The 25,678-nt window shown below is 44.9% G+C and overlaps 1 protein-coding gene across 1 annotated transcript in view; it reads right to left on the bottom strand.

Moving 5' to 3' along the window:
- BST1 (bone marrow stromal cell antigen 1) overlaps positions 1 to 25,678 on the bottom strand; it is a 46,282-nt gene that overhangs the window by 9,212 nt on the left and 11,392 nt on the right. Inside the window, 4 exon segments of the mRNA XM_019553194.1 lie at positions 1,143 to 1,219; positions 2,055 to 2,134; positions 2,618 to 2,753; positions 4,845 to 4,974. Of these exon segments, the coding sequence (XP_019408739.1) occupies positions 1,143 to 1,219; positions 2,055 to 2,134; positions 2,618 to 2,753; positions 4,845 to 4,974 (423 nt within the window).

Raw genomic sequence — 25,678 nt, 5'->3', positions numbered from 1 at the left:
GACCGTCCTCCATAGGCATGGTTTGTTAGACTCTTGAACATTATCTGTGTCCAAAGGGCAAAATACCCAGCTGGAATAATTTTGCTGAAGTTGCTGGAGATATAGCACAAGATAGCTCATCTACTCGCATGTAATGGAATGGTAAAATATTAAACCAGGCTTATTTATAAATGGTAAACCTTGTTGCTGCAAGAGAACGTGACAGTGTCTTAGGCAGTGATTTCTTTATGCACATTGTATCATTTTGACAGGATCACTTTTACTTGAAAAGAGCACTGGAAATATCTGCATTTGTATTATGTGAAATTTTCTGTAATAAATTTTAAAAACTTTCTGTCATTGAAAAGGTCTTTTTATATTCCTATACCTAAATGTTTGTGAAGGGACTGGATATGTATGAGGCATATCCAAAATTGATTTAATTCAAACTATTATGGCCAAATTAGGATGTGGGAGGGAGGCTGGTTTAAAGGCTGCAAAAATGTTATCTGTGATTATTTGCATACGAAACCTGATTTTTAAAAGAAATCTATTGCCTAGCCTGACACAAGAAAGAAGAAATTCTACTGGAATGAGTTTAAGTATTTTTTACTTTTTTAATTTTTTTTTTAATTTTTTTTTTTTTGGTACTGTGCTGGATACAAAGCTTGTAGTAAAGGCTGGAACAGACCTCTGTCATCTGATCTCTTCTACAAAGACGGTCCCAAAATTTCCCACTGTAATTTCTGTGATGGCTGTCATTATTCTGTGGTGGGATATAATAATAGTCACCTATTCTGTGCAGCTAACCTATTTAGCTGCCTGTCTCTTTGTTCCTGACTGATTATACTAGGCTGATGCAATTGTCAGTGGGGTGTGTGATTGTCTGCCTGCAGCCAATTTTATTTTTTGGACTCCCCTAGGAGTTTGAACCACATTTTCAAAGTGACTTTCATACTCAGGAGTTCAAGTCTTATCAATCTCACATAAGTACTTCTGAAATTCTTGTCTAATTAAAATATAAGAGTGACTGTGCTGCTATGGACTTCTGAAAATTATTCCTGTTCACAGGCGTGCATGGTGCAGTCCCCAAACATTTGACTTTTTTTTTTCTGAGATTAGACCATATATAGTCCTGCATTGTTTTTTTAAATTTCTTTTACCCTTTAACTGGATAGGCTCCTCCTGTTGCAGAACCATTCAGCATGACATGTATTATTCCAGAACTCTGTCTTGCATACTGCAATAGAGAAGAGAAGATTATTTCTCAGACCATCCCCTATAGACTTTTTAATGTAAGACTTAGTGCTACAATTAAGTAGTCATGGCCAATGGACATGGCATTTTTTCAGTGAAGACACTGCTTGGCAAAATGACCATCAAAACTTGCACCCTAGCTAGCAGCTGCAGAAGAGGATATGAATGGCTATAAGAGGTGTGTTGTTGTTTTTTTCCACACCTAAAACTGATCCCAGCTAGTACTTGAATACTTGGCCCATGCCCAGGCATCAGAGTATCTAACAAGTCTGGGGCGTGGTCAAGGGACACTTGCAGATTAGTACAAAAAGCTTTGCACTGCAACTCTGTGTTGTACTTGCTCTGCGATTAGAACAATACCCAGCTGGAATAATTTTGCTGAAGTCACTGGAGAAACAGCAAAAGATAGCTCATCTAATCACATGTAATTAAATGGTAAAATATTAAACCAGGCTTATCTATAAACAGTAAGCCTTATTGCTGCAAGAGAAAGTGACAGTGTCTTAGGCAGATAATACTTCCACCTAGCTGCCAGACTAGCGCCTTTCTTCACAGCTCAATTTTCTTTGGCTTTATCTTCATGAAGAAAAAATTGTACATTTTAATGCAAGTTAATGAACACTTTAAAATGCTAGTATAGATGAGGCAAATGGCAATTTTAACATGTTTTAGTTCATCAATGTTAAGCTCCCCTTGTTATCATCACCCTTTTACATCCTACGCTAGATCAGGCCTACAGTTATGTCTACATGACGGGTAACAAGTTTCTGAGCTACCTAGAGATATGTTCAAGGAAGGTAAACTCCTGTATAATTTACATTGATTGATGCAATCCGCCAGAAAGATTCTACTGCATTATTTTCACATTCTTCTGTGGTCGGGCAGGAGTCATCTACTTCTGTGGGAAGATATATAAAATACATAACTGAGGAGATGACAAACAAAGAAAAATCTAAAGTGGCATGAGGAGATGCTTAATCACTGGCTATAGAGGTTTATATGGCTGGGCACCTGATAAGCATACACAACAGTTCTGCATCATTTATCTCTGCATGTACTAGCTCTTACACTTGATCAATGACACGTTCTGGCCCAAAAATCATATACTGTACGTTGGTTAAGGCCGAGATAAAATATGCTGTGAAACTGGATAGGATCTCAGGATTTCAGGCAGGACCAGTAAAAGAGGCATACATCTACCTTTATAACGCCTCCAGATGATTCTTTAGTGAGCTGCTCAGATATAGATAAAGTGTAAAATGTTATACAAGACAGCCCTGATTTCACTGATCAGGAAGCAGACCCATACCTCCACTACAGGCCATCCACCTATCTTTTAAGCCACTGCCATAATTTTTAATCAACTTATTTATTGTCTTACCAGTGTTGTTTGCTTGTCCACACCAGTTCAGCAAATCTCCGAAGGCCCCAATTAGAGTATCACCTAGGGGCATATATCGATGAGTTCTAGCTGCATAGCTACTGACTAGAAATTGGTTGTTTTCCCAGAATAGAGACTAAGTAAAGAAAACAGAATTAATTTTAAAAACTAATCAAACCAGTACTTGGGTATTTTTATACAATGGCATCGCTATTATGTAGATGCAAAAATATGTAAAATCACTTCTTGATATTTCTATGTATGTCAGAATTTCACAAATGGTTTTTAACATGTTACTGAGGGAATACGTTATACTTCTGTTATAGAAACAGAATTTGCCCTTTTTACTTTGTAAATCTGGTTTAAATCTGCACTTAGGACAGAACAATCCATGCACTGGTACAGGCTGGGGACTAACTGGCTAAGCAGCAGCTTTGCAGAAAAAGACTTGGGTGTTACAGTGGACAGTAAGCTGAAAAGGAGCCAAGTATGTCCCCTTGTTGCCAAGGCTGATAAATACTGAGCTATATTAGTAGGCGAACTGTAAGCATGTCAAGGGAATTGATTCTCCTCTTCTATTCAGCACTGGTGAGGCCACATCTGGAGTAGAGTGTCCAGTTTTGGCCACTCCACTACAGAAAAGATATGGACAAATTGGAGAGAGACCAATGGAAGGCAAGGAAAATGGTTAGGGGGCTGAGGCACATGATCTATGAAGTGAGGCTGAGGGAACTGGCCTTATTTAGTCTGCAGAAGAGAAGACTAAGTGGGGATTTTATAGCAGCCTTCAACTACCTAAAAGGTGGTGCCAGAGAGGATGGAGCTAGACTGTTCTCGGTGGTGGCAGATAACAGAACAAGGAGTAATGGTCTCAAGTTGCAGCAATGGAAGTGTAGGTTGGATATTAGGAAAAACTTTCTCACTAGGAGGGTGGTGAAGCACTAGAACAGGTTACCCAGAGAAGTGGTGGAATCTCTATCCTCCAAGGTTTTTAAGGCCTGCCTGAAGAAAGCCCTGGCTGGAATGATGTAGTTGGGGACAGTCCTGCTTTGAGCAAGGAGTTGGACTAGGTGACCTCTTAAGGTCCCTTCTAACCATAATTTTCTATGATCCTATGAACTGGGCTGGCAGAGAGAATGGGAGACTTTGAAAAGGGAGAAGAGACAAAAGAGGGATCTACAGAGTACTTGTCAGGAAGGAGAGTGGAAGATATGGGTGTGAGGGAAGAGAAAGCTGTGGGAAAACTTCAGTGGGATTGGGAGGAGAAAAGAGGGTGAGAGACTTCAAGAAGTCCCTAAAATAGAAGGGATGCCTCAGCATGGTAAGCAGCGATGCTGTGAGGTGCAGTGGGTGATTGCAAGGGACCCCTTGAATGTGCAGTCAGCTCAACCAAAGGCAGAGGTCCTCAAAGCTGTGACTGTGCTGAGAAGGTGCCAGCAGTTCTACATTTCACCCATTTTTCACTTTTTCTATTTTCTCATTTTCCCCAAATCAGTAGAGAACTCTGGCCACTGAGGCCTAAAGCATTCCCTGAAATTCTAGAGTTAGTTGGATGCGGGTGTTCAAAAATACTGGGTGCATCTACACATGCAATTAATGTGAAGCAACAAACTTTAAAGCAGGTTGAGTCAGAGTGAACTACTCCAAGGTACAATGTCTAAATGTGTGCCCAGGACAGCAGGAATCTAAGCTGGGGCAGGGCATGAGGGTCAGACTTGGGGTGTAGGTGGCAGTGTCAGGTGGCGGAGGGGCTGGATGGGGCACAAAAGTGTTGAAAGTAGAGAGCTGTGTGGCTAGGTGACATGTAGTAGCCTGGCACCCATCTAAATTTGCATTTAATTATAGTAAATTACCCCTATGTAAGATAGTATTGTTTCTGACAGTACTATCTTACACTGGCATAAATTAGTTTACTGATCCCTAATAGCATCACACATGTAGACAGTGACACTTTACTCTGCAGCTAGTCTACTCTGCAGTAAAGTGCATATATAGCCATGGTCACTGTCACATAGGTAAAGACTAATTCACATCTTATTTGCACTCTACAGCTGTTGGGGGACAAGAATTAACTAAACCTTTTAGTCAGTAACACACAGAGTAACTAGCTTTTTAAGTCAGTAAGACAGACTGTGAGTCATGATATCAAATTTGCTAAATTTTGACTGCTGAGTCCAGGAAGTGGCAGATGTTGTTGGTTGTCTCATGTAACTCAGATAATTAGTACCTTGTTAGGTGGAATTGAATGTTGTGACAGGTTAATAAATAATTCATAGTCTGACGGTAAAATGTTGCAAGGATCCTTGTTCATAAAAGCCTTTTTAAATGCTTCCAGCAGCTCAGAACAGTTCTTCTCACTGCAACAATCAAAACAAATAGACTACTGATGTTTTCTGGAGGCAAAGTAATGATACATGCTTTGTTCAAAATCTCCCACAAAAGTAACTACTACTACAATTATAAAGGGACAAAGGACTAAATCCCAATTCACCTTCATGTACTTAAGTGGGACATGCACACAGTTTGGCTTCTGTTTCCACCTATAGTGGAGTAGGATTATCCTGTGCATGCCCAATACATCACTGTTCCCGAGAGTAGGAAATTCAGGTTCTAGGCACCCCAACCATAGGAAGTTGAACCTGCATCTCCTGCTGCCCCGCAAGGTGCTCTAGCCACTTTACTTAAACTTTTTAAGATAAATGAATGAAGTTATTGGCTAGTGAAAGGAATTTAATAACACAGGAATGAGAAATAGGAACCAACTCCTTTCCATATTCCTTGTAATCCCAACTATACAAGACGTAATAGGCCATGATAGCTGTTACACTTTAGAACCCAATGATCTGTTACAACCTGCAACATGATGCACGTGCATGGGGTTATATCTCGTTTAGGGGCCCAATCATGTGATAGCTAAAGCTCGATGGATGTAGTTTAACTGAACCATGTGTAGTTGAACCCGGTTCTGTAACTGGTTTTGTAATGCCTACAATGTTAGGGTCTGTCTGCATTGAGAGCTACATAGTTCATCCGCCAGGTGTAACTTCAGAGACTCTACGCTTCCTTGTTGTGGAATGAGTGTGGGTGAAGTTAAATAGGTAAAACAGGTTCTGCTGATTTTGCTGGAAATGCAAAGTACTCAATTATCACCTTGGTATTTGCCAACTTGAAAATTAAAGTAGTCACTTGAGCTAGTAGGTTTCAGCAGTGGGATCCTGGACAGTCCTAAAGCTAGACGCTTGAGCCTCTGTGCCCTGGTCTGGAGTGAACTGGTTGTGTCTAAATGCTCTCAGGACAGAGAAATGAGAGGATTATGAGTCATTAAATCTTGCTCACTTGTCACTCCTGAGATGCCTGTATCTTAGGAAGTCAGAAGCACACATACAAACTCACTCGGCATTCACATGCTTCCAAATACACAAACACGCAATAAATACATACATTTGTTCTTTCAAGGTGCACACATTTCACATTTGCAGACAGCAGCCGGGGAGGAAAGAGGAAGAAAGATGAAAAACTGGAATAAAACAGTCTCACAAACTTCAACTAAAGGAAAGCTCTGACCTATTTGAAAGTATTCATTAAACCCTCTCCCATTTTTCAGTCCCTTTTATGCCAGTGTCAGGCTCAGATATGATCAGTATTTATCCTGCAGGAGCATACAGCAGTCCCAGCCATGGGGTGGGATTCAATTGTGCCAGGTGCTGTACACGCATAGAATAAAAAGTCAGTCTCCAAAGGAAAAAAGAACAATAAGAGAAGAGGAGCTGGGTGGGCTCAGTGGTAGGTGTGGAATGATTTCAACCCAAGAAATGAGTGAGTCTCCTCAGCTGCTGCCTGATGTGGTTGGGGGAAATTCCATGTTACTCTCTGCACGACTCCCCTGCCTGTGTCTCTGGACATGATTGGTGGCAGACAGAAGGGCTGTGCGAAATGGCAGCGTTCTGTTTCAACCAGTGTTTCCACGTTTCGATGCAACAGCATCCCATTTCAAATTTTGTTTCGATTTGAAACAGGTGTTCCGTTCCATCGAAACAGCAAAACTGTTTCAACGTTTCACCCATAGGATATAATGGGGAAGGTCAAAACAGGCTATAACTTTGTCATTTCTGGCCTGATTTGGATGAAACTTGCAGGAATGGTAGCCCCTTCTGAGGGCATGAGGTCCACCACATTTCAAGGAGATAGGTGCAGGGAGTTCAGGGAAACTGCACCCCAAAGTCTTGAAAGAAAACTCATGTCTTGTATGTGTTAAGCCACAGCAGGGTCAAAACTGCAGGCATGCTAGTCCCTGCTGAGGCCACAGAGCCGCCAAGTTTCAAGGAGATAGGTGCAGGGGTTTGGGGGAAACTATACGTCAAGCTGCGGACAAGCAAAACTCATGACATGGTTACACTGTGTGTGTTAAGGTGCAGCAGAGTGAAAGCTGTAGGCCTACTAGCTCCTGCTGAGGTCATGAAGCCTGCCAGCTGTCACAGAGATAGGTGCAGGGAAGTTCTGGGGCCTGAAAGAAACTGTTTCAAAGCCATATCACCTAAGACTTAGGCTCCAGCCACTCCTAGATTCATAGATTGTAAGGCCAGAAGGGACCTTGGAAGATCATCGGGTCCAGCCCCCTGCACTAAGCAGGACAGACAGTGCAGGGTCAGGTGACCCCATCAATGTAACTGTCTAGTCTCCTCTTGAAGATTTCCAGGGTAGGTGATCGCACTACCTCTGGAGGGAGCTTATTCCACAGTCTGGACACACTAGTTGTGAAGTAGTTTTTCCTACTTAGCAGGTGTCAGCCTCAGCAGGGGCTAGCAAGCCTGCAGTTTTGACCCCACTGTGGCTTAACACACACATAACATGAGTTTTACTTCCAAGACTTTGGGGTGCAGTTTTGCCAAACCTCCTGCAGCTATTTTCTTAAAACTTGGCAGACTTCATACCCTCTGAAGGGGCTACCATTCCTGCAAGTTTCATACAAATCAGGCGAGAAGTGACAAAGTTATATGCTGTTTCAACATTCCCCATAATAGCCTGTGGGAGAAACGTCGAGACAACTCAAAATATTTTGACTTGCCTCATTTTGTTTCCAGGCTGTTTTGACTATATCTGTTCCATTCTGATTTTGCTGTTTTGACCTAGAGACAGGTTGAAACAACATGAAAACAAAACTGGCAGTGAAATTTCGCGCAGCCCTAACAGACAGACAGCCTTTCAGGTACAGCTGGATCTGCCTCTTCCTCCTGGGCACTTCCAGATGAGTGCAGATGTTTGGTTTCCCAGGGACAAGTAGCAATGGCACACCTTGCACTGCAGGTACTTGTCCCTGGGGAACACCTGTGTCACGTGCACTTTGCCACACACCTGTGCCCCAGGGGTGGTAGGAGAGGCTGGGTCCAGCACTGTGCTGACTCCAGCAGCCTTACTTGGGCTCCTGGGGGCCTCCCAGGGCTGCAGCTGTGGCAATCCTACTGGGTGGAGCCTGGCCAGCACCCACAGCATGGCTCCGGGCAGCCCAGCTCCACTTTTCAGCATTGTGAGCTGCCTGAGTGTATGCTGCTCTGGTTTTTTTTTCCCATGGGTTTTTTTGATCTCTAAAAATGGAAGAGCACACATATGGGCAGCAAACCTTTGCAGCGTGAGGAACACCAGACTGTGCCATGTGGCGCTGCAGATGTGTTTGCCACATACCACACAGCTGGGCTCATCTGGATGCTCCTCTTGTCTGCAGGGCCCTGGGATCATATGATGGTCCCACAGAGAGGCAGTTACCCAGCATTTGTGTAGCTGACAGCCAGAATAGATGTCTGGTGGACTACAGCACCTGGAAGCCTTCAGGATGTTTTGTGGGAGGATATCCCACTGCTTCTGCCTCTCATGCCATCTCCTAGTACCTGAATTCACCCCTAAAAGCTTCTGAATTCACCTCTGTTGTTGGCAAGGGCTCCCCACAGCAGTGTAGTCCTAATGCCACCAGTTCTGTATCTCACTGGTGACCACAGAATAGCTGCTGACTTACAGCCATGTGAGGGAGTGGAGAATGTGGTTTCATACAGTGAAACTCAGGAAAAATTTAGGCTTATGAACTCATTCCAGACTTGTGGGAGGGCTGGGAATACAGTCTGCAAGGGAAGATCCTTGCAATGAACCTGTACATGTATGTGGGTGACAGTGCAAGACACTGGCCCTGATCTTCCTTTGCATGACAAGCACTGTGAAGGGGAAAGAGACAGCCCACCATGGTTCCCCACGTCACTCACTGTAAGAGAGGTGGTGAACACAGTGGCAGGCTGGTTTCAGCAAGAGAGGCTCTGGTGTGCCACTTCAAGGGAATCAAGCCAAGGACCCCAAGATGAGCATCTGGGGTGTTGGCAGGAACCACCTGGAAGAGCCCAGACTCAGGTTAGGCTGGGCTGAGGTGGGAAGGGGTGGCAGCACACTGGGGGGGGTGCTCCAATAATACTGTGGGGAAACAGCAAGGATCTGGATGTCCTATTGGCCCCAGATAAGTGAAAGAAAGGGAAAAATTGTGGGAATACAAGAGGCTCCAAGTCAGGAGGAGGTGGGCCTCAGGAAGATGCCTGGAGGCACACAACAAGGGACGCTGATGGTTTTTCTTTACAGTCCACCTGTGGGCGCATTCATTATAGAGCTATTATCTCAGGGATGAGATGGCTTAGTTGTATTGATTCTGATTCAAGGCATGAGGGACAGCTTATGAGCAATAATGCATAGGACCATAAAATATCAGTCACCTCTTCACTGTAGCTTAGCTGAAAAAATGCCTCAGGGTCTCAGGGGGTTGCAACACCTGTGCTGGACTGCAACACCCGTGCTGCCCCGACAGGCCCCCAGCAGCTCAGTACCTGGATCCTGCCCTGGCTGTTAGTCATGCAGCTGTAGTGACTAAAGCTTAATGTTACTCAGAAGCTCATTTCAAGGTTTAATTCTATCTACAAAATGCTTTGAAATCCCTTGTATTTTGCACTTCTGGAGTGCACGTGGCTGCTCTCAAGTATTCATTGAATCAGACCAGAAAACAATAAAGGTGAATTATACAGACTGTCTGTATACTTTTCTTCATTTCAAAATATTAATTCCTTACACTGCACACTACACAAGACAGGTATTAGGACAAAATCCCTTCATTAGGAGTACTAATGCTTCCAGCAGCCTACAACTTCTACCTCAAGAAAAATCCTGGAAAAATTCATTATGGAGTCTATGTGCAACACACTTGCACATAATATAATCCTACAAATGTAGGATTCTGAACAACAGCCAGCATGGCTTTGTTGCAGGTAGGTCTCGTCTTCTTTTATGATCATCACCTCCTTTTACAATCGGGTGACTCGCCACCTGGATAAGAGAGAGGAGGTTGACATTTTGTACCTTGACTTCCAAAAAGCTTTTGATCTGGTATCCCACGATGTTCTCATGAGAAAATGGGAAGACTGTGGGCTTAGCTACAAGACAGTCAGGTGGGTAGGAAACTGGCTGCAAGGTAGGACCCAGAGAGATCTGTGTCATCTTGACAGGAAGTGGCCAGTGGTGTCCCTCAGGGTCCCTGCTTGGTGTAGTGCTATTCAATAGAGCTGTGCAAAGCTTCGGATCGTGATTCAGATTTGGAGATGATTTGGATGATTCAGAGGCTGAATCTATGAATCCAAATCGAATCGCTACAAGCTTTAGGCTTTCCAAATCAATTCAGAAAAGTCTGGAGATTCAGGTAGGGTATAATGGGGAATCAATGAAATATCTATAACTTTGATGTTTGTTGGCTGATTCAGAAGAAACTTGCAGGGGTGGTAGCCTCTGCTGAGGGCATGACACCTGCCATGTTTCAAGGAGATAGGTTACGGGGTTTCTGGGAAACTGCACCTCAAAGTCTTGAAAACAAAACTCATGCCACATATCTGTGTTAAGCCAGAGCAGGGTGAAAACTGCAGGGGCGGTAGCTCTTGCTGAGGCCACAAAGCCTGCCAAGTTTTGAGAAGATAGGTGCAAGGGTTTCTGGGAAACTGCACCTCAAACTGCTGACAAGCAAAACTCATGATATAGGTGACACTGCGTGTATGTTAAGGCATGGGGGGGGTTGGAAACTGCAGGCCACAAAGCCTGCCAGCTGTCAAGGAGATAGGTGCAGGGGGAGGCTGGTTTCTGGGGCCCTGAACCTCTGGCCGCAGGCAGGCAAAACTCATGACATGGGTGCTTGTGGGACTCTGTGCGTGTCCAGGTCCACCCTTCCTGGCTGTGAGGCCTCTGCACAACACAGCAGTGTGCCCCTGTGAAGCCTCCTCCTCCACAAACTCATGGACTCAATAGAGGCAGTGGCATTCTGACACTACAACCTGCCGGACATCTGACTCCCCAGGTACCTCTGCACTTTTACCTGTGCTACAGCATCCCCCTTCCGTCCCCGCCTGCCCCCGCCCACAGCCTGTCCCTCACCCCCTGATGCCTCCATTTCCATTTTCACTGACTGGCTTTTTTGCCTGCAGTGCATGCCAGGCCAGCCTCTGGCTTCTTTACTATTCCTTCCATCCAGGACCAGGAGACACACCAAATGAGGTACGTCCTCAGCCTGACAAAGGGTTTTTCAACCCAAAAGCTTCCTAAGATATATATTTCCAAGTATTCTGTTTTTTTCATAATAAACATATAACCATAACAATACAAGATAAGCCATCACACACCACGAGTAACATATATCCAGTACAACATCTTTACTTCTTGCTGTCAATTCCTTTATAAAAAAGAAAGGCTCTGGGACAGTTCCATCCGGGTACCTTTGACACTGCTTTTGCTATTGGTGTTGAGCCAGCTAAGCTATTTTGACCTGCCATCATTTAGAGTGGTGGGCTGAACTGAGGCAGTAGGGGAGGAGGAGGCCTCACAGGGGCACACTGCTGCAGGGGCCCCAGAGCCAGGAAGGGTGCACCTGAACACACACACAGTCCCACAAGCACCCATGTCATGAGTTTTGTCTGCCTGTGGCCAGAGGTCCAGGGCTCCAGACAGCTGGCAGGATTTATGGCCACAGCTGGCCCTAGAGGTTTTCACCCCCCTGTGCCTAAACACATACACAGTGTCACCTATGTCATGAGTTTTGCTTGTCAGCAGTTTGAGGTGCAGTTTCCCAGAACCCCATGCACCTCTCTCCTTGAAACTTGGCAGGTATTGTGACCTCAGCAAGAGCTACCATTCCTGCAGTTTTCACCCCACTGTGGCTTAACACAGACATGTGACATGAGTTTTGCTTTCAGGACTTTGAGGTGCAGTTTCCCAGAAACCCCTCCACCTCTCACATTGAAACTTGTCAGATTTCATGCCCTCAGTAGAGGCTACCATCCCTACAGGTTTCTTCTGAATCAGACAACAAACATCAAAGTTATAGATAGTTCATTGATTCTCCATTATACCCTATAGCCAAATCTCCAAATCTTTTCCTAATTGAATCATCCAAATCCAAATCCAAATTGAATAGTTGCCTATTTACACAGGCCTACTATTCAACATCTTCATTGGTGATTTGGATGTGGGGGTGAAGAGCTCACTGATCAAGTTCATGGACAACGCCAAATTATGGGGGAACATGGTCACACTTGAAGCTAGGCTGCAGATACAGGCAAACATAGACAGACTTGCAAGTTGGGCGGACTGCAACCAGATGAAGTTCAACATTAAGAAATGTAAAGTGCTCCACCTGTGGATGAACAATCCCCTGCACACCTACCTACAGGCTTGGCAACGGCAGCCTGACCAGCACTATGAATGAAAGGGAACTGGGGGAAATAATGGACCACAGTATGAACATGAGCAGGCAGTGAGATGCTGTAGCCAGCAGTACTAAAACTATGCTGGCATGCATCAATCGATGCAACTCCAGCAAAACCAAAGAAGTGATTCTCCCACTCTGCTTGGCATTGGTGAGACTGCAGCTGGAGTACTTCATCCAGTCCTGGGTGCTGGACTTTCACAAGAACGTGCTAAAGCTTGAGAGAGTCCAGAGAAGGGCCACCTATATGATCAGAGACTTGCATGGCAAGCCATACAAGGAAAGGCTGAGGGATCTGGGACTCTTCAGCCTGAAAAAAGTAGGCTAGGAGGAGACTTGGTAGCAGCTTGCCACTACATCAGGGGTGTGCATCAAGGGCTCAGTGAACAATTGTTCACCAGGGCACCCTTGGGGAAAACTAGGCATAATAATACAAACCCCTGGAAGACCATTTCAGGCTCAAAATTAGGAAAAACTACTTCAGAATAAGGGTGTCCAAAGTGTGGAATATGCTCTCTGCACAGGTGGTGTAATTGCCTACCCTGGAAATATCAAGAGGAAACTGGACAGTCATCTCACTGGGGTCAGCTGACACCAGCTGTCTTTCCTGCCTGGTGCTGGGGGCTGGATCCAGTGATCTTTTGAGGTCCTTTCCAGCGTTACAATATATGAATCTATGAATCATTTTTACCCTTCCAAAGAAAAAGAAAACACGCTCTTTTGCTATAACATAAAGGGAGTTTATACTTTGATTGTTTCTTTATAGAGCTAAAAACTTCTTTTTCTTACCTTAACACTTCCTTCACTGCACCTAACAAGGTGTCTAACTTTTTTATTAATATCATACATGGAAGTTTTACCCCTCCCATTGCTGAGACCATTACAATCTTGAATCATATCTGTATACATACTTGAATTTTCAGTGTTGGCACAATGTTAGTAGCAATAGGACCGTCTTTATTTGGACAGTCTGAGTTTATGGAACTTGCCATTATTCCTGGCAAAGAACTAGCAGTTTCAATACATGTTACACTCCAGATTAAGCTTGGCCTTTAAGCATACCATCCCCCACCCCAAGGGTGATTGCTTGGAGGATGAGAGGGAAGACAGGAAAACCTCCTAGAACAATGCATTGCCCATCACACTATTGTGTATGTCAAATGGCTACTTTCAGTTTTGGGAAATACCAGTTCCATCTGACACCTGTGTCTGTCCAGGATCTCACTACAGAAATCTCCTAGCTCAACTGGCTACTTGAATTTTCAAGTTGGCAAATACCAAGGTGATAATTGAGTACTTTGCACTTCCAGCAACAGAAACCTGATTTATCTATTTAACCTCACTGAAACCCACCCACAACCAGGAAGCATGGAAATAAGAAATTATAGGCTCTGGAGTTATACGTGGTGGACAAATGATATAATTCTTAATGCAGACAGACCGTAAATCAGTGGTCTCCAATCTTTTTAGCTAGGAGATCACTTTTTAAATTAAAAAACAGCCCAGCATGCAGTGGCAGCTGCCACCACCCCCATGCACAGGTCAAGGGGCACATGCCCCCCAGGCCTCTGTCAGGGTGCATGCAGTGGCGGGAGCCACCCCATATACCTGGATGAGCCACCAGGGCTCTGATCCTCCCCCAGCCTAAGCAGAGCCCCACTTACACTTGCTCCTGCCCCAGCCTCTGCTACACTCCCTCCCTCACCACAGGGTGGTAGGGCATGGAGGAGGATAACCTCACTCACCCTGCCCAGCCTCAGTGGCACGGGGCGCAGCGCAGCCCAGCCATGTGCATCCCGCCACCATCCTTCCAGTCCTGGACTGTATCCCAGCTGCTCCACGCATACATCCTGCTGCTCCTGATCACGGAGCCTCCGACAGTTGATCTCAGTCAGGGACCTGTCAGAGGCTCTGTGATCAACCAGACGATTGGGATCCACTGGTTGGTGACCACTGCCCTAAATCATATTTGCATGATAGATGTCACAAAAACAGTTACAGAACCTGGTTCAAGTACATCTGGTTCAGCCACATTACGTTCATCGAGCTTTAGCTATCACATAATGATCAAGCCCCTAAACAAGATTTAACCCCATGCATATGTATCATGTTATGGTTTGTAACACATTATTGAGTTTTAAAGTGTAATGTCTATCATGACAGTAGTATATAGGCTCACTGCCCTTCAATGCAAATGTAACAGGTGGGCGGGTCTGGAAGTTCTGCCCCCTTAGCCCTGCCCCCTTTCCCTTTATATAGTGTGTGGCATCACTAGCCCCGCCCCTGACCCCCCATCATTTGGTGCGTGATGTCATCAGCCCCGCCCCCAACCCCAGTCACATGGTGTGTGACATCAGCAACTACGCCCCCCCACCCCCAGTCATGGGGTATGTGACACCACCACCACATGGTCCATGACTTCAGAAGGACAGCCCATGCAGACCCCCAGTGTCCAACTCCTCATGCTGCAAGAACCACCCTAGATCACATGGTATAGTTATGACCGATCAGGTCCCAGACTGCTCTAGCCTGCCCCGGAGCACAGGCATGGCCTATGGGGTGGCAGTGGGGTGGTGTGACCCCCTCTAACAACCCACCCCACCACCCCCAGCCAATTGGCAGGGGTTTCAGAGGTCTTGGGCCTCCCAAGAATGACGCTGAACCAATTGGAGTGGGTAGAGGGGGGGTGGGATTTAGGCTGCAAGCCCCACCAGGTCTATCCATTTTCCCAAACGACCCTCTGTTTATCTGAGATGGTGCTAAGGCAAGCAGGGGTGGATATGGATCTTTCACAATGCCTGTAGGCTCACTCACCACAGCCCCAAGACAGCCTCATAGAAAACATTACTGTAGAAATAGTTTTGAGAAGGAGGCTAGGCGCCTAGCCCAAATACTCTTTAAGATGCCTGCCCCTGTTCAGGAAGACTCAATGAACAGGCAAGTGGAGGAGACCCAGGCCCCCAAAGCAGATGTTGAGAATTTGGAAGATGGTATCTTTGTGCCAGAACCTGCATGTGAAGTAGAGGTCATCACAGAGGAGAGACCGGTAAGAGACTTGGAGCATGGTTGTGGGGGCACTTAGATTTTGAGAGTAGTGGTGTGGGTTCACTTCATAGTATGTGCATGATTGGAAGTAGCTAAGGACTGATTAAACAGCAGCTAACCAAGTCCTTTATTTGAACTCCTTTGCAGTTAGATGAAGGCTTTTTAATGACTCCAGAAAGCCTACTCACCAGTACACCCAAAGGAAGCATATGCTTCTGCAGAGACCAGAGACCAGATGAGGCTGAAGAGTTCAGAAGACAATTAGGCATTGAATCATCAGGTCCTGTTTCAAGTCAAGAACGTAAAATCTTCATGAAGTCTCTTGTGTAAGTTTCCTTTTATGGCATAATGAAATACTGTTTGAGGAAGAGACTTTTTGACCTATTGTCACAGAGCACTTAGGTGCCCTGCTCCTTAGAGTGGAAACTGCTAGGGAGAGAGCCCTGGCAGTGAGTGGGGAGCCCCAGCTGCTGGTCACCAGGGCAACCAGAGGGAGATAGTGGCCCACACCTGCCAGAGGTCAGCTGACCGGAAGGGGGCAGGGCCTGGCCCACATAAACCCCAGGGCTGAGGCCAGGAGGGCAGTTCCCTGCCAGTAGCCATGGGGGAAGGAGCTCTCCCAGAGCAAGCAGAGGGGAGTGGCTAGACTGCAAGTACAGCTCCAAGACTGGGGGAAGGATGGAGCACCCCTGAGGTGGCTGGAATGATGTTATAGCCGGGTGGCTAGGATTTATGTTATAGCCCAGGAGGCTTGTTTTGTTTGCTGTTTTCACCAGAGGTTTGGGTGAGGCTATTAGGGGTTGGAGGAGGCCTCATAGCGGGTCCATGGCAGTGTGGAGATCCCATGCACCAGAGAGAGCGCAGTGCAAGACAGGGACTGCGGAGAGCCCGAGCGCCCAGTGATGTGCAGTGCAAGACAGGGGCTGTGGAGAGCCCAGGGAGGGCCAGGTGGCCACATTATAACAAGTCCCAGACCGAACAACATCAGTTCCATCTGTGAGGCTTGAGGCGTGGTAAAGGGGTTGTTGGAGCCACACATAGCCCATAAGGCTAGGGTGCCCCGAATCACCCACTGTAGAACAGGACCTACAAGGGGTCCAGGAGCCCAGAGTCAGAGAGTACAAGACTGTGTCCACGACAACAAAAAGGCATCCTCCCTAATATATATCTTGCTATCAAAGATGTGGCAGGTGAGAATCGAGGGTGCCCTTTGGGCCAGCTTGGCACGAAAGGGTGCCTTGGGGACTTCACAGCCATCCTACAGGACCCAGTGCCGTGACACCTATGTTGGGGGTGCATATATGACCAAGGGGGTCAAGAAGCTCATGATTGTGTTACCTGGTTAGATGAAGACATAAATCAGACATTTCAGTGCTGTTTGTGGAAATAAATTTAACGTGGAAATAAATTTAACCAAGCTCCTAACTTGACTAAGAAAACAGAGACTAGAGGTGCTGATACTGCTTATTTCAGTTAAATGTTCTGAGATAAGGAATCCTGCATGCCTTGTTTTTGTCTTGATATATTACCCTGTATACGGATGTTAGTTTTTTTTTTCTCTCTGAGAACCAGAAACTGATAACCATTCCTATAAGCACAATGTTTCCCTTTTCTTTAAGTAAACTGCCTGTATGACTGTGTGTGTCAGATCAGTGACTGACTCTCCAAGGTCTTTTTTTTTGTCTCTCTCTGTCTTTAAGTATAAGTATGCCTGTAAACTTATAGAATTCGAGAAATCCTTTGAAACACTGTCCCAGGACGCGCTGTATGAATGAATACTCACTGGCATCTCGGAGTGCAGCATATGAGGGGCAGAAGGCAGAGCTCACACGACTCGTCAGCTACCTGTTTATCCAGCTGCGGCTGGCCAGTGACACCAGCGCTGAACACTGGCTGGCACAGATAAAAAAGGTGGCGCACGCTGTGGAGCTGGCGGGGAGTCAGGGAACGGAGCCGCATACACCGCATACAGCAGAGGTGATTTGGTTCACAAGACCAGGGGAGCAGGAACGGCCAGGATGAAGGCAAGGAGAAAGAGGAGGCTCATCTTGGTGATGCTGCAGATGGAACGACGGGGGGACACCAGGAAGTCCTCTTAAGGACAGTGGGGGAACGTCTTGGGAGGAAGAAGCAAATGGCAGGTGAGGGTGCGGGGATGGGGGAACACTGGAGGAAGTCCGCCTTGAGAGAGGAGGACTGCGGGGGAACCCAGGAAGGTTCGCTGTTGGGGCGAGCATCGCCACTGGACCTAGAGGTGCCTTGGAGTAGGCAGGGAACCTGATAGCCTAAGGGGATGAGGCAGCCAGTGTCCTTTTGAGATCTGGGAAAGTAGAAGGGTAGTTAAAGGGGCAGAGAGCCCGGTTTTGTGTTGGAGCATTTTCTTTCTTTTCTTCTTTGATTTGTCTCCCCGAGCTCCAGGGGAATCTGATGGAAGCGGGCTGGTGTGTGAGATAGATAGTGTCGGAGCCTGAGGTGGGGGCCCAGTCTTAAGGGTCCCAGGAGTGGGACATAGACCATCTCACCGCTCCACAGGAGGCGTGAGGCCGAGGTGTAGGGGTGGCGGAGCCCTGTGAGTAACCACCGGGGGGAACCGTGGGTCTACGAGCACGCCCAATGAATGGCCCTGGACACTGAGTTCCGACAAGTTGTGGCAGGCGAGTGCGGGGTTGAAGATTTGGGTGGAAGACACCAGCTCAGGCAGAGGTGCGAGTCCGCGAGGCGTGTAACATCAGTTTCCGGAGCGAGAGTGGCACGAGAGCGACTGGTTGAGGCCTGGTGGCTACAAAGAGACAAGTGGGTGATTCCCCTTGCTGTATGGAATTCTCTCTGTGATCACAGTATAGCCCTAAATAAAGAAAGGCTGGCTCTTTCAGTTCTGATTCAACCACAACACAAAGTTTGATTTCTTCCACATGTTATAGCCATTGGGTTTGCCAGGAACATTCTCAGAATTACTGAGAAACATTTAATTTGGGTTCGCGGTACACTGAGGAGTTTTATTTTGTGAATCTGGAGCATGTGCCATTACACGTGGCATATGAAGCCATGAGCAGAGGGGTAGAAGAAATTGTACCAAAACTCTGCCAGAGAGTCACGGGCAATGACTATGCCCTGTTATGTATTCAGGCAGATAACATGGCAAACTGTTTATACTCTCGATCTATTAATTTAAACCAGATGACCTCAGAGCTATTTTTAGAGTGGTTCAGTAACCTGTTACAAAGCCAGAGAGAAATATTGCTCGATTTGAGATTTCAGCTGGTTGTGGTCATTGTGAAAGGATGGGGCGGTAGGAGCTGTAGAATTATAAGCTCTATCCCCTATTGCCAGATCAAAGCTAAAAAGAGGAAGTATTAATTGACTTGAATATCTATGATACTAACCTAGCCTAGCCAGTCTATTGACTGTTGCATAATGTAGAGGGGCCAGAGATGCCGAACTGCTAGTTGGTGCCAAAGAACTGAATAAGAAATTAGGCACGTCTACCTATCAAAAGTTTATGCTCCATCAAGTACCTTTGTTTGAAGACCTTGAACAGGTTAACATTCACGTAGTGATGCATAAGGAACAAAATGGGTGGAGTTTATTTAAAACACAGGACGCACCCAGATACCCCGACACCTGTTTTCTTCTGCTGTATGGTGAACATTATTATGGCATTTTGGATGTGAAAAAGGTGTTTAGCATGAGAAATTATTGTGATCTTTGTCAGACGTTGTGCACACGTGCAGATTCTGATGTCATCTTTGCCTGAGCCCAAACTGCACTGAAAATGTGGGCAGGCCACAGAGGTGCCCTAATTGTAAGCTGTTCTGTCATTCCAAAGAGTGCTTAGAAAGGCACATGGCCCTGGCCTCTGAAAAACGGATTGAATGTCCGACTAAAACTCTGTGCTATGAGTGTAAATCTTACGTGGACAAAAAGTGCAAGGGGCGGCAGTGCAAACAGTGTTATGGGAAAATCACAGATGTAAACAAGCACTGGTGCTTTATGTGCCAGATTAAGTAGCCTGAAGAAGGTGAGGGGTACATTTTTTTATGATTTTGAATGTGTGCAGGAAATGGGGATGCATGTGCCCAACTACATTTTTTAAATGGAGCTAAAGACAGGGGGGAAAAAATCCTCAAAGTCACAGGAAACCCCCCCCAAAAGGCTTGTAAAGCTAAGCCCAAAAGAACAGAAAGCACTTGGGAGTTTAAGGGCAAAGAGTGTCTGTCTGGTTTTATTAAGGTCTTCATGAATAAAAAGTTCAAGGACTACACCTTCACAGCTCACAATGCCAAAGGCTATGATGGTTACTTCATTGTTAGCCAGTAATTGAAGAAAAAATGGGGATGAAACTAATCACTCGGGGTGGTAAACTCATGTGCATTGAAGTGACCAGGCTAGGCATCCGTTTCATAGATTCTTTAAACTTTTTGCCAGTGAAACTTAGCAGGCTTCCACAGGCAATGGGGTTTGAAGGATGCAAAGGTTAGTTTCCACATTCTTTTAACACAGCAGAAAACCAAAATTGTGTGGGGCCTCTCCCAAAGATGGAGTACTACAGTGCTGAAAATAGAATGTCCGGTGAGAAAGAACAGTTTTTAGAATGGTATCAGAATAACTGCGATAAGACTTTTGACATGCAAAAGGAGTTGGCCTATTATTGCCAGCAGGATGTAAAAATCTTGAAAGAGGCCTGGTGCCTCTACAGGGATGAGATTATGAAAATGACATGGTGGGTAGGCTGAGTGAAAGTAGATGGTGAACTCCAAAATGTAGAATGCTGCATAGATCCTTTCCAATACACTACACTGGCCTCCGTCTGCATGGCCATGTTTATGTTTTTGGAACCGCAGACCATAGCGCTTCTTCCCCCCGGACAACTATCACAGACAGAAAAAGAGGTTTTCAATTTCAACCCCATCTATTCAGTGGCTAATGTACATTTCGGAGAAAGAAAATGTTCAAATTCGACATGCCTTACCGGGTGGGGAATTTCAGGTAGGCCCCTATTTTTTAGATGGCTATGTCAACATTGATGGGGAACCTATGGTGTTTGAATTTAATGAATGTTTTTCCAGAGTTGTGTCACTTGCTACAATGAGAGACCAGAACCCACTGATGGGGACTACCTTCGGGTTTCTGAATTATCAGGCATTGCACAAGACCGATTATCTGGAGAGAGGGGTTTCCCGTTAGGACCATTTGGGAGCATGAGTGGAGGGCTCTCTTAGAAACGGATGGGGAGCTGGCAGATTTTTTAAACGGAACCCTGCTGACTTAGTCACTGGTGCCTAGGGATGCTCTTTTTGGAGGGAGAACTAATGCCATACGTCTATATTACCAAAATAAACTTGGTGAACAAATACACTATTACAATTTTACCAGTTTTTACCTCTTCATAAACAAAATGAGGGAATACCCTGAAATCATTCATGACAATTTCCAACCCCTGTTGAGCTATTTTGGAAAAGCCAGGTTGAAACTGTACCCACTGTGAAACCTTTTTTTCCCTGTGCTACCCACCAGGGTGAATGGGAAACTTATATTCACGCTGTGCTGCCTCTGCGCGGAAACAAGACAGCAAAAGTACAACCACACTGATGAAGAGAGGGCCCTCCTAGGAACGTGGTGCACACCAGAACCGAATAAAGCTATCACCAAGGGGTACAGAGTAGCTCAAATCTATGAAGTCTGGCATTTTGCCGAGAGGTCTAGCACCCTTTTTTCACGGTACGTAAAAATACATCTCCGACAGAACCAGGAAGCCTTGGGTTACCCTGCCTGGTGTACCAACCAAGAAAAACAAGAGAGATACATGGCCAATTCTTTGCACAAAAAAGCGTGAACTTATGGCCAGAGCATATCAAACCCAACCCCACAAAGCGCCAAATAGCAAAATTGTTTCTAAATTCTTTGTGGGATAAATTCGGCCAGAGAACCAACTTGCCCAACATCAGCATCACTAGAGACCCTGAAGAGCTCTTTGGCTACCTTTTTCCTTCCGCCTATGAAATTTCATCTTGCAACTTTATTGATGATGAGGCAGCCTGAGTGTTTTGGAAGCATGCCAAAAAATGTTACATGCTCTTGGGTAACACAAACTTCTTTATAGCCTGTTTTACCACCGCTTATGCACACTTAAGAGTTGCACAAGCTGTTAGACAGCTTGCAAGACCAGTGTCCGTACTAGGCTGCAGATTCTGTGATATTTGTGAGCCGTGAGGGAGATTGGAATCCCCCGCTAGGCGATTATTTAGGTGAGCTCACCAGCAAAATCCCACCAGATAAGCACATCATAGAGCTTGTGTCGGCTGGTCCGAAAACTTATGGGTACAAGTTGTCCGGGGAAAGGTTTGCTTGAAGGTCAAAGGGATTTCCCTGAATGTAGCCAACAGTGAAAAAGTCAACTCTGAAACCAGGAGAGATCTTGTTCTAGATTATGGGGCAAACCTCACTGGGGACACTCCTAAAACAATCGTGATACAACAGCGCTGTATCGTCAGGAACAAAAGCAAGTGGATGATAGATATCAAAGCCTTGAAAAAAACACTGAAAGTCGTTTATGACAAAAGGGTCCTAACAGAAAACTTTAACAGAGTGCCCATGTAGGGGGGATTTCTTCTTTGCCAATCTTCATATTTATGTTGGCTGGGAAATCTGGATGTTGACTTCAATTGGAATTAGTTGGGTATTGGGCTGAGAGGAAAAAGAATCATTATTGATTACAGAAGTATATTGCAACTGATCATTTAAAAAAGGCATTTTCTATGTGAAACACTTCCTGGTGCAGCAACCTGGAATATTCGGCATTTAGAGTCATATTAACCTAAATCACTTTAAAAAATATTTCCTCCATCCTTTCTTTTGGCCTGTGTAAATATAAGTTACAAATGTATATATTTGTTAAGCTAGAATACCCTTTCTGAGAATTCAAAGCATTTGATTTTGTATATGCTGAGGGTCAACATTTAACACCTGTACAAAATGGGATTATTATAAAGAGGGCAAAGATAGTAGGCAGAGATGACACTGCAAACATCTACTACAGATGCAGAGCCTGAGTCTATAGTGTAGGTCATTGGAAGCCCAGTCAGTTCGCTAGTATGCCTGTCTTTAATTGTTGCCTGATACAGATGATGATTACTGCAAGGAAGGAAGAGTATTTATTTATTTTATACCAAAAGTTGAAAGCAAGCCTCCTTCATCTGAAATCTTGCCAATTTTTAGGAAACGAAGCAGTTAATGAAGCTGAAGAATATATGATCATAATGAAATGAAAGTTGCATATGTAAAGTATTAAAGAAAATTAAAAAAAAGAAAGTTTGAGGAATGTTTTATGTGGACTTAGAGGGTAGATTCAAGCTAGATATCAGGAGGTGCTACTTCACAGTCAGGGTGGCTAGGATCTGGAACCAACTTGCAAGAGAAGTGGTGCTGGCTCCTACCCTGGGGGTCTTTAAGAAGAGGCTAGATGTACACCTTGCTGGGGCCGTTTGACCCCAGTACTCTTTCCTGCCATGGCAGGGGGTCAGACTTGATGATCTGCTCAGGTCCCTTCCGACCCTACCAACTCTAAAACTATGAAACTATGACTCCCCTATGGTTTTTAAAGATGGATATGCGTTGGAAGCACCCCTTTTCTGTGGTTTTGGCTGCCCCTAGCAACTGTGGTAAAAGTTACTTTATAAAAAAACCTTCTGGATCATACTGATAAAATGTTGTCTGTTATGCCTGAGAATACCGTGCAGTGCCATAGCTGTTGGCAGCCTTTGTATAAAGAACTGCTTTGTAAATATCCTTTTATCAAGTTTGTGGAGGGTCTACCGGACAGTCTCAATGATGACTGTTTGTTTCCTCCTAATAAAATAAATATGGTTGTAGTAGATGATTTGATGGACTCTGCTTGTGACAGAGGGAAAATCGAGAAAGCCTTTACCAAGTATGTGCATCGTCAGAATCTTAGCATTATGTATATAGTTCAAAATGTTTTCTGTCAAGGAAAAAGAAGCTGCACTATTACCCTTAACGCAAAATACATGGTTTTGTTTAAAAACCCCAGGGATAAGCTATAGATAGTGTCCCTGCTGCAGCAGATGTACCTGGGTAAGGCCCAGTTCTTTCTAGAAGCTTTTGAGGATGCCACTAAAACACCTTACGGGTATCTGGTGGTTGATTTAAATGCTTCTACCCCGGATGTTTTAAATTATGAACAGGGCTTTTTCCTCCCGACCAACTAGCTCCTTATTCTTTAAAAAAAACAATGGGTGGGAATAAAAAGAGATGATGTTGTGAAGGCCTCTTCTTAGTGCTCGAGACAGTAGAAGGGGAACATGTCCAACGGCATAAAAAGAAATTTGGCTCTCTTAAAACTGCTTCTTCAATCCTCCCCACAGCACAGAAAAGCTATACTCTGCTCAGCCTCTGACAGTTTAGTAGCAGCCATTTCAGAAATTGCTCTGAACACCTTAAAAGGAAACTTCCCTTTGACACCACATCAAATTCACGTGCTGAAAGATGAGATGTGGGATCATAAAACACCTAAGCAACAAAAGATTGCTTCTTAAAAAACAGAAACAGCTAGTGAAACAGTCTGGGGGATTTATTGGCCCTCTGTTAAGTTTTGCTCTCTCTCTGATTACTGTATGGGACTTTTGGCTAGTCAGTGATGGAGCACTCAGAAAAAATATACCTGGTGCCTAAACATGAACTGGAACAATTAAGGGCTCCCCCACCACCTCAGAAAAATATCAGAACCGAGGCAACCTGCTTCTTGGATGCTGAAATGAGGGATATTCTCCAAAGGCTGGGTTTAGCAGAATATGATAAGGCTAAACTGTATGTTGCCGTGCTTCAGAAATACCTGACCTAAGTAAAGCAGGGTGATCTGGACAGAAGGAAATTAACCCAGTTTATGCTGGAACAGACCCCCCTAGGAATTCCCACAAACCCCGACACCATCGTTCAGGAAGTATTGGACAACGTGCATGCCTGATACAGGAAAAATGCTAAAGTGTTGCCCACTAAGCTGAGCCAGCACAAAGATATTTCTACTTGATGATCAAGGGGGTTTTGTCTACAAAGGGATGCTTGTCAAGGATTCTACAATGCTTAACTTGGTCCGGAGAACCCTTCAGACTCACACTGGGACTAGTAAATGTCTGCCTAAAGGCTGGGACATCTTTATGAAAGCCATGGCCAAGCTGAACGTACCATCTTCTGTTACGGGCAATGCCATGAAGCATGATAATCTGGAACGCCTAAAATTATCTGCCTCAGACCAAGAAACACCAACAGCGCCACCTAAGAAGCAAAAAAACTGTCTCTAAAAGCCATTGGCTCTCCATGTAAAGTTTTACACTTTGAATTAAACTATTCTATACTGCTATAAAGTTTTTGTCTACAGCAGATTTTTTAAAATGAAAACACTAACATACACACATTTAAACAACAACAGCTTTTATTTACACAATCAGCTCAGTGTTTTCTTTAGACAAAGCGTTTGTGAGTCATAGCAAGAAATGCATGGCTGGGCATGCTGAAACATGTTTTGAGCAGGCCTGGCCACACAGAAATTTTTATATTTACTTTTTACAAAATGCATCGCCAACCTACCATTTTGTGCAAATCGTTGGAATAATAACATTTAAAAATCTGGTCAAACAATAGCCCCTTGCTACGGTGATGTAGGAAAAACACACGATGGTATTCTCAGGCAACAGATTGGGGATCTTGTAACTGTTTCGTCTGGAAAGCATTGTCCGTTGCGTTCTTGTTTAAAAACAACATAACGCTTTGAGGAAAAAGCTATTTGGGGGTGACTGTATGAGTCACAATTCTCCACGGTTCTGATCCTCCAGGTAAAGAGCCAACCAGTGTTCTCCGGGTTGATTATATGGGTGCGTGTTGACCACCAAGCTCAGGGGCCTTTGAGACAGTCAAGTCTTAGGAAGCCAGTTGCAGGAGAAAATGTCTAAAAAAATGTCTTTGGCATAGGGGCCTGAGGATAAAACCCTGGTGAGCTGTTCGGTGTCCATCTTCACGTGTAGTCAAACAGGACGTTTCTCCTCTGATTTATTTCTATGATGTTGTCAAAGAGCCTGATCATGTTAACTATGGTGGGCAAAGGGTATTTCTGCTCTCAGGTTCCCAGTTTTAATTGGTAAATAATGATCAGCACACTCCTAATCATAAGACAGGTCAAAGGCAAATAAGGTGTACCCCAGAGCAAACTCCTCACAGTTGATTATTAGGGCCCAGTCTTT

The sequence above is a fragment of the Crocodylus porosus genome, unplaced genomic scaffold, assembly GCF_001723895.1.
Source record: "Crocodylus porosus isolate Cpor-Errol unplaced genomic scaffold, CroPor_comp1, whole genome shotgun sequence".
Lineage (NCBI taxonomy): Eukaryota > Metazoa > Chordata > Crocodylia > Crocodylidae > Crocodylus > Crocodylus porosus.
This window is presented reverse-complemented; position numbering and strand designations above follow the sequence as displayed.